Source organism: Falco rusticolus, chromosome Z (assembly GCF_015220075.1).
Source record: "Falco rusticolus isolate bFalRus1 chromosome Z, bFalRus1.pri, whole genome shotgun sequence".
Taxonomy (NCBI): Eukaryota; Metazoa; Chordata; class Aves; order Falconiformes; family Falconidae; genus Falco; species Falco rusticolus.
The window spans coordinates 58,883,656-58,893,705 of record NC_051210.1 but is presented as its reverse complement, the minus strand read 5'-3'; the positions used below and the strand labels follow the sequence as shown (position 1 = coordinate 58,893,705).

Genomic DNA, 10,050 nt, shown 5'->3' with positions numbered 1-10,050 from the left:
GTCGGGATCCGGCGACGCTGGTCGCACCCCACCCCCTGCCACCGTCGCTGTGCCGGCCGTGCCACCTCAGAAGCATTCCTGTGCCGCACCCGAGGCGACCGGCACCGGTGACCTCAGGGGCGCCGCCACCCCCCTCGCCCGCCCTGCGGGGACGGCGCCACGCCGCGGCCTGGCGGCAGGGGGGAGCGCGGGTCCCCGCCCCGCTGCCGGTGGTGCCGCACGGCGCATGCACGGCGCCGGGCTGCGGAGTCACGGTGCTGCGTTGCGGCGTCACGACGCCGCGCCGTCCCCTCCGAACCTGCGCCGCTGGTGTCCAGCTCCCCTGCCATGGCTGACCCGCGCCTGAGGAAAATCAAGATCAAAACCGGCGTCGTGAGACGGTGAGTGCGCGCCGGCGAGGGGAGGGCGCCGCGGCCTCCGCCTGGGCCGCTGGGGGCGGCCGCCCTGCTGCGAGCCCCGCGGGCAGCCCCGCCGCACTGGGCGCAGGGAGGGCCCTGCCGCCGCCGAGGGCTCCGCCGGGCCGGGTCGGGCCGGGCCGGGCCGAGCGTCGCCGGTGGTCCGTGCTGCGGGCCGCCGGGGTGGCGGCGGTGTCGTTGCTCTGGGTGGGGCTGCTGGAGTTTGGGGGGGACGCGGCCCTGGCGCTGCCGGCTCCGCCCGCGCCGGGGGCAGGCCCGTCCTTCCCGGGGCCCTTAACGGCGTGTGTTCGGTGTCGTTGGGGTTGTTGGGGCGCCACGCTGGGACACCGTGCCGAGGCACCGAGTCTTTACCGAAACAACTGTTAAACGGGTTATTTCTGATTTGCATGTTCGAACTGCAAAACCGGTGGTAGTTCCATCACCCGAGTCTCGATTTTGCCAAGTTCTAACACAAGCTTAATTTTCAAGAAAAATTGCAGTTTATCTGTCTGAATCTCTCTTCTTGTGACCAAACCCGCAAGGCTTTGGTGTAGAGTATTTGGTCACAGTGGGGTGTTGTGGTTTAACCATGCAGCTGCTCGCTTCCCCCCAGGTGGGACGGGGGAAGAGGATCGGAAGGGCAGAAGTGGGAGAGCCTCTGGGTTGAGGCAAAGGCAGTTTAATAGATAAAGCAAAAGCACCTGCGCACAATCAAAGCAAAACAGGGAATTCACTCACCACTTCCCATGGGCAGGCAGGTGTTCGGCCATCCCCAGGAAAGCCAGGCTTTATCACACGTAATGGTTACTCGGGAAGATAAACACCATCAGTCCAAATGTCCCCCCCCTTCCTCCTTTTCACTCAGCTTTACATACTCATCATGATGTCGTATAGTATGGAATATCCCTTTGATCAGTTGGGGTCAGCTGTCCTGCCTGTGCCCCCTCCCAATGGCTTGTGCCTCATCAGCCCCCTCACCAGCAGGGCCTGGGAAACGTGGGAAGCCCTTGACTTAACATAAACATTACTAACCAACAGCTTAAAAACATCAGTGTGCTGTCAGCAGTGTTCTCACACCAAATCCAAAACACAGCACTGCACCAGCTACTAAGAAGAAAATTAACTCTATGCCAGTTGAAAGCAGGAGAGGGGATTATTAAAGCTGTACCCTACAAAAACTGCACTGGCTGAGGCAGAAACAGGAATTAGTATGTGTGCCAGATTGGGGTGTTAAATAATCCAGTTTCATAAAATCAAATTTGTGTTTTGACTTGCCCAGTTTCAGTTAGAAGACTGACAGTAAGATGGACACACTTTCTAGTACCTGATGAGCTTTGGAAGATTGGACTTGAAGATTAGAAAAGTGTAATGGATGCAGATTTATCACTCTGTTTATGCTAGATAGAGGCACTTTTGAATTCTAGGCTCCAAGTGGGAAGCAGTTCTGAAGTACTGCTTCAAGCAAGAATTTGGTTATATGATTGTAAGGATCTGTTTCCTGTCACTATATAGGGCATGCAAGTCATGAACTTGTGAGTTATTTTTAAGCTAGGTAGTGTCAGTGTGGTGGTGACTGCCTTTTACTTTAGGTCCCTTTCATGACTTGTGTTATGGTTGTTATGGTTACTGGCTTTGCTGGACAGGAGCATTCTAAATGTCCTCTGTTGTGTTTTGTGCTAGTTTTTATAGACAAAGTATTCTGAGGTCTGGGGAAAATAGGATTACTTAGATTAACTTTTTTTCAGTCTGTATTCTTTTTATTAGCTGAAAGTGTAACTTACTTGTCTAGAGACTTTTGAGACAGCTGTTGTATCTAATAAGAAATAATTTTACTCTGGAATTTGTAGAAGTTTCACTACTGGCCTGTTGCTGCTATTAGATAGCTTTACTGAGAGAACTGCATGGTAGTACTGACTAGCATTTCAGGTGACCATTGCTTAATGATAAATCATCACAGAAGTTACCTGAACAGGCTTTTTTTTTCATGTTCATAGGTTGGGGAAGACTGAGGGAAAAGCCTTTACTAGGCAATGAACAACTGGGTGGAGACCCCAGCAGAGCTGGTGAGGCCTGCATGTTCACGTGGTGAATGGTGTACCATGTGGCTGTGTCCCCTTGGACCTAATGATGGCCTGATGATGCCAGCATGGTTATGCAGATAACTGCATGTAGAGCTAGCTCAGTGTCTGTATGCTACTGTCCATAGTAGTACTTCTAGCTCTGAGATTAGCTTGCGTGTTCTTTTTCTCCATTGCTCTGCTTCTGCAGTCTAAGTGAGTCTGGGAAAGCTGCGGAGGAGATTAAAATTCAGTAGTGTTTGTTGTCCTGTATGTGGGTGATTTCTTTACTGCTTAGCGTGGCTCTTCTGTTTGTTCACTTGATTTATGGAAATCCATGCATGCCGGTTTTGATTTTGTTACAAGCTGGTTGCATCCAAGTTCCAGAGTAGGTTGCTTCAATTCTCACTGGATATTAGTGCATTTAGAGTGATACTAGCACTGTTCAAATTATATACAGTAAAATTAGTGTAGGCAAAGCTTATGATGTTTCTACTTTGTTTCTAATAGCACCCTTTCTCTAATGTTATACCCACCTTTTTGCCAGCTCCCTAGGTTCTAAGGCCACTGGCTCTATTTGGTAGTGGGGAGGGGACAAATTCAAGCAAGTCATCCGCATCGCAGATCGTTTGTTGAGAGGAGTATGATGTTGATTGTTTTGTACTTCTCAGAATCTGCATCTAGAAATTCATATAAAAAAATCAATGTCCTGGCTTTTGTTCGTTGTTTTGTGCTCCACATTTTATCTGAATTTACTGCATGTGGTGTGTTTTACATGTGTTGAATAGTTTTTTCTTTTGTTATCCTAAGACTGGCTTTAGCCATCTCTCAGGGTTTTATTCCTTTGACCAATATTTGAGCATTGGTGAGTTGTTTATAGCACCAGCACAGTTCTGCGCTTCCTTGTGCCTGCATTTTCAAGAGCTCTGCTATCATCCCATGCTCCTGCTGTCATCAGATTTGATCTCTTAGGCCGCTTTTTATATTCTAAGTCAGACATACCTCATTTTTGTTAGTAACAAAGTCAATACAATAGTGTTATACTGCACAATGGTGCAAAGCTGAGCAAAAATTAAAACAAAGCAGGTAATTGTCACCTAGTCATAATAGTGGTTACAGTTAAACAAGTAAACAAAGCTCTAGGCTGGGCAAGACAAGTCCAGGCAAAGTCTGACTACTCCTGAGAACTACTTTGTGAGCCTAATAGAAATCCTGTCACCTCTTAAAAGCAATGCTTAATAAGTTACGGTATGTTTTAGGGTTATTGTATAGGTGGGTATTCCTCTGAGCTGAAACAATTTCCACTTGTGACAAGAGACGTCTTGGTGTTGGTCCATGATGTCATAAGCTAATCCAGATCTAAGGGACTATGTGACAGCCCCCTCCTTTGTTCCCTGCACAAAAATAATGTTTAAATTATAAATATAATTTATTTATAAATAATTTATTATTTACAATATAAATAATAGTAAAAATAATTATCAATAAAAAGTAAAGTTATTTTGAAGGATGAGGCTTGCCTGGACTAGCTCACGACACACAACTCTATGTGTTTTAGGGCTAGTACAAAGAAAGGGATGAAAGCTTTTGGGGAAATGATACAAGTGCAGTCAACAGGATTCAGATATGCTTTTGAAGAACGGCTGTGTGAATAAGCAAGTAAACTTAGCTTGGTTTTGTGTGATAACAATATGCACATCTACAGTTACTCTGCAGCAGCTGGCATACTGTAAGCGAAAGTAACTTAGGAAAAAAAAAAGAGAAGGTGGCAGAGAAAAGGAGTTATCTTACACTCTCTGTGTGTGAGATAGTAGAGCAGCAGCTCCCACTTCAGTGACAGCTGCACGCGGATACAAGAAGAGGTATGGCTCTGTCCCATTCCACCCTTCCTTCTCCAGCTAGAAGCCTAGTTATGTACTCTCTACTACAGCGGGCATGCAAGTGACTTGAGTCAACTTAGGAACATTAACACTGCCCTCTTATTTTGGACTAGAACAGCTATATAGATGTTTATTTCTGGTGTGTGACACAACTCGTGTAGAAGCTTATTAAACATGCCATAAAGAGACTGACTTAACACTTCAATTACTTTTCCTTAGTTTTTCCTGTGTTTGCAGTCTAGAAAAGTACTTGAATTTAGCCTCTAACACTGATTTTCAAGCACACTCAATGCTCAGGCTATGAGACTGTATCAAAAAAGGTAAGGATCAAGAACCATTAGCTTGTATCAAACTTTTTTGACATTTCATTTGTCTTTCTTTTAATCATCTGCTGTAGCACATTCTTTTTTTCTCATTAGTTACCCAACTCATCACTTTTTTTCAGGCTAAGAACAAAGCAGCTGTTCTGCTTTGGGATTTTTTTAGCTGTACGTCATAAATTCTTTGTGTACCCCTCTCGAGACTGTATTGTAGGTCATGGGTACTTCACTTGCCTTCATGTTTCTTACATTGCTGTGTAGCAGTGAAAGAAATTTAAACTAGGAATGGGGAGAACCTCTTGCATTTTTTGACAGATCTGGTAGCCAGGCTCTTGGTTATTGCATACTTTCATTAGCTTGTCATTCAGGAAAAGTAGATTTGATGAGCATGAATAGTAACGTTTGCTGTATTTGTGGCCTAACAAGCAGTACTTCTGGTTTAATCACTTCAAAATAGTCTTACTCTCAGTAAATCCAAACTCAGACAAACTGCTGGATAGTGAGGAAATTGAGCAGAAAAAAACTTCAAGAAATATCCTACTCTCATTTCAGATTGGTGATGATTTTAAAAACTACTGCAAACAAAGTAAGTTGGGTCATGTGAAAATAGCACTGACATTTGCCCAGTTTCCGACTGATTAAGTGGAAGTGACACCAGGAGATTAGAATGAGACTAAGACAATTCACATTGCAATTGTGTTAGTTTAACTTTAACAATCTTTTAACACTCTTGTTTAAATGTGGCTGACATACCATAATTACAAATCTACAAGCCTTGATTATAGAATTTTACATCATGAACCTATGGGGAAAGTGTATTGATTTTTGTGAAGCAGCTCTTTTTTAAAACCACCTTTCTAAAACCATGGAATCTTCCCAGGATCATTCTTTTGCCTGTTCCACTGGTGTTGATACTGTTTTTCTCTTTGTAAAATATCATACATTGTCAAGGAATTTACACTATGGTATTTATTTTTTCCCCAAGCACAGAAAGTTTTGCAAGTTACACAGAACTGTTGGTCTATTTTGAAATACAGATTTAAACAGTTCTTTTAAATGGAATTGTTTTACTGGTGAGTTCAGGATACACTGTGCAAGTGAAGCATGAAGAGCTGCAGAGAATGCAGATGTTCTTTTTGCTGTATGTTGATTCTACTGCTAATTCAAGCACAAAAATACTTCGCTTTCTTGGTTGCTCAAGAAATTTGCCATTTCTGGTGTAAGTCACAAATTTTCTTAATCTTCTGACCACCATATGAGTTATAGGTACTTTCTTGCTTGTTTCCCATTAGCCATAGGCACTAGCTCCAATTCATAGCATCAGTATATTGATAAGAAACTCATATCTCCTTTCTTCATTCTCATTATAATTAGAAGATTGCATGTAACAACTGCTTCTTAGCTCAGTTAATAGGAAAGGCTGGGATATCTTGCATGGGTAATGTGGAATGATCTGCAGAGCTGCTCAGCTATACTGAGTCAGCATGATAAAGCGATTTAGTGTGTGTTCACTGCACATCCAAGAGCTCAGGGATTCAGGACAGTGAATATATTGCAGGCACTGTTGGATACAAGCTGACTCTATCCAAATTACATAACCCTTCTTAGAGTGCTGGAGCATTGTGCATCTGTTGTCTAGGGTTGTCACCAGCTCAGTCCTGGAGTCTTAACCTTGGCTTCAGTACTAGCCAGATGTGGTGGTTGTGGTCCAGAGCTGCTTAGATATGTCTTAAGTACCTTCTGCAGTGCTCCTGGCATCAGGGTCAGGTACCAAAAATCCTGAATTGGCCCTCCATATGAAGGCCCCTTCAGTCTTTTAGCCTTATTAACTTAGTCTCTGTCCCACATAAAAAACTGCTTTATGTCAACTGGCCGAGAAAGAGTGCACCTGCGTTTACGTAGTGCTGTCTGAGTTAACATCTGTGGCATACGTAGTCACCAACCCAGATAATTAGTTGAAGGGTAATTGCAAATTGAGTGTAGTAAGAGACAAACTACTTGTTTGAAGGAGTTCCTATTTCCCTGTGTTTTTTGAAGCATGTTTTCTTTGAAACTCCAGGAATACCAAAGAGTACCCACACATCTTAAAAAGCTGTGAGAAGAAGACGGTGGTTGCTCTGGAAATTGTATAGTGTGGTGGTGTTTGGGGTTTCTTTAAATGTTTTTGATTTCATTTGTTTTACCTTTTTAAGCAGACCTAAACACTTACTCCTTTTCAGAAGAATTTCACAAACTTAAATGAGTAATAGTCAGATCCTTAAAAAGTTGCCTCCTTTGCATTCCTTCCTCCATCCCATTTACCTCTTCTAAAAGAAAAAAATCAAAGCCTTTAGTGAAATGCATCGTTCTGGCATCTCAGTTTTTTTTGTGTTTACAATTATCTTCTGCCCCCTGAGGCAAAACTCTCTTGTTTATGTCCATGATGATCATAGTAGTCTACTGATGTCATCATCTTAATTGGCAAAACTATGTTGCACACCAGGTTTTATCACTGTAGGTGTCGGTAGTGATGCAATATTAAGGAAGAAGGATTTTTTTTTTTTATTTGGGCAAGAACATGTGGCTTTGTAACCTTAAATTCTTTAAGCAGTCTTTCAAAAGTTTGGAAATGCAGTAGTCACAGTTGTTTGGCAACTCCAGTTTGGTGACATTATGTATATTGTAGTACTGTTGTCTTGGGTTTGATCATACAATGCTATCTTCATGGCATTCTTACTCATGGCATGGAGCCATATAATCACTTACGTGGGTAAAGCAATCATTTTGTGCTGAATTAGACTGTGGATCTATGGGAAAACAAACGAAAAAGAGTGTTAAAGTTATGGTAGTGCTTTCTGTGTGAAAGATGAGTTACAACTGCACTAACAATCATAATCCATCCTGGCTTGACTTTCAAGTATCACTAAATTATATGTATCACATAGGTGGAAATCTCATTCAGGATCAGGAGGTCCATCGTATTTTCTTTAAACTATATTTATTCTCTTTCCTGATGCATTGTGAATTGTCTACACGCGACTTGTTCTATGTAATTTTGCTCATTGCTGTAATGCTTCCAGTTGGTTATCGCCAGTTGTGGGGGAGGGGCAGGCAGGGGAGGAAGTGTTTTCTATGCTTTTTCTACAAAACGGAGGTCTTGACTGAAGATGATGGCTAGGTCCTGGAAGGGAAAATGAAGTGGAGTTCTGTGGTAACCAGAATTGTTGCCACAACAGAAGCCCCATTTCTTATTCCTGCTTCTTTAGAGGTGAAGTTCTCAGGCTCCTTAGCATTTACAACTTTTAACTTCTGTCCCATTCTATTCCATGTCATTCTCTTCCCAAATTTTTGCCAGAGCCTCTTCAGGATGGGCTGATAAACCTTTCACCTCTCTCCAACTCTTGCCTTCAGCCCATCATAAATGCTCTTTCAGTTCTCATGATGGAGCAGCCTTTCACTTCTTTGCCCCTGACCATCCCAGGTGCTTTTTGCAGTACCTTGGCAAAATCTTGATCCCCAGCCAGCATCTTCTGCTTTCTGAGTAGTCCATAACTTAAAAGCTTTCATCCTGGTTGCATCTACTGGATTCTTTCATTCCTCTATCCCCCTCCATGCTCCCACTGTCTGCTGGCATTCAGGGGTGCCCTAGTCATGCAGACTTTCTCAGCAGGGCAAAAAAGAGAACTTCAGTTGTTGCTATGGCAAGGTTTTAAAAAAATCTGTATGAATGTGTTGCAAGAACAGGGAAATAACTGTTGAGAGGCAAGGAGAGAATGTAAAAGCCTTGGAGATTGAGACATCTCTAGTAACAGATGCTATAAAAAACGTAAAAGTAATTTTTATTTTTGAAAATTTTTTTAATTGAAAAAATAATTTTCTGACATAAGAAAATCCTGTAACTGATTTTCACAGTAGTAATCCCTGACAAAAGCCAGGCTTGCAAAGTTAACCTGAAACGTCATGGTAACTCAGTTCTGTAAGGTGTGGATGTGGGAGGGGCTAAAAATTATGCATATACTTCTGTAGGTTTACATCTTGACTCTTGAAAGAGAAAGTTTATCTTTCGTGATGTTACTGTCGCTATCAAGAAAATAAATGCATCAACTTGAGATCCTGTCCAAATCCAAAAGTAGTCACTCATGACTAAGGAAATGTGGCAGCTCATGATAACTGTGTCAAGTATTGTATTTCTTTCTTCCTTCCTTCATCTTCGTTCCTTGACTTTTCCTCTTTGGCCCCGGTCTGTAATGTGTGTGCTTATGTAGCCTTAGTGAACCCAAGAATACATGTAAGTAATTTGCAGACTTGGGACCTAGTCTTTTAAGCTCTGCAGGTAGTGATTAGTGTATGCCAGTGTTACTGCAGTTGTTGAATTACTTGTGCTATAATTGTGCATAGTGTTAATACATGGAATTTATTATACTACAGCCAAAAAAAAAAAAAAAGCTGTACCCTGTACAGTTACACTATTATGAATTTTTAGGTTTCAACTAAGTCAGCATAGATACTTCATTATCTAGTCAATACATGCTGTCTGCTTTGGGGTTTCTGTGTGCTTAGGCTGAATCCATGGCATATTAGCATATACCGTGGTTAATAGTAACAATAGTTTTGAAAAGATGCATGTCCTTTCAATAGTGAAGCTAAACAGTAGGAAAATTGAGAAATTCCCTCTCATCATCTTCAGAGCTCCACTGAGCTTGCTCAGTCCAGCCAGGGAAGTGTTACTTGTGTTGATTTTTCTAATGCTAGAGAACAGTCTTTATTGGGTGGCTTAAGCACATAGGTGTCACTGTAGCTCAGGTAGAACCTGGTTTGTTGACAATTGCTGTAGGTTGGGGGAGACATACAAAGAGTAGTAGTGTGTGCTTGCCCTGTCCTTGTGCCATTTTTACCATTTTTATTCTATGCATCCACTGGTAGTTCCTGCCTGTGACTGTGGCTCAGGAAGGTGTTAAGAGGAAGACAGAAACTGCAGAGGATCTGAACTTCATTATGCGTTTGGAAAACTGATGTTGTGCATACTTTTTTCATCTGTCAACCTTCAGATAAACTGTGTGCCCTTCCTGTGATCAGAGAGGTAGATCTACTTGCTGCTGCTAATGGTGCAGCTGCAGATGACGACACTAGCATTGATGTATAAGAACCAGGGTAGGAACATAGGTGTCTTTGAGGAGCGAGAAAGGAAGGGGGATTTGGAGCTTTTTCAGCAGCAGCCAGTAGTTAGAACAGTAGAAACCACTCACAGCTCTGTGCCTAAATAAACTAGGAGTGAAGTCCCTTGAGAAATCAGTATCATCCTAAATACAGGGGTCCTGTTTCCCTCTCTCTCTGTCCAGTTCTGTGGTCTCTGGTACTAGTCAAACTTCTTACTGAGCTCACTCAATTTGCTTAACCCACGACAAAAACTAACAGCTTC

General features: G+C 42.7%; 1 protein-coding gene across 2 annotated transcripts in view; it reads left to right on the top strand.

The window, feature by feature from the left end:
• The first annotated feature begins 203 nt into the window (after positions 1–203).
• The window catches only part of TBCA (tubulin folding cofactor A), a 31,583-nt gene continuing 21,736 nt past the window's right edge, over positions 204–10,050 (top strand). The window contains exon 1 of one of the 2 annotated variants that reach the window (XM_037373874.1): positions 204–380. In XM_037373874.1, coding sequence (XP_037229771.1) covers positions 328–380 — 53 coding nt within the window. In that variant the 5' untranslated portion in view covers positions 204–327. The remainder of the gene's footprint in view (positions 381–10,050) is intronic. The other variant, XM_037373875.1, reaches the window with a different exon arrangement.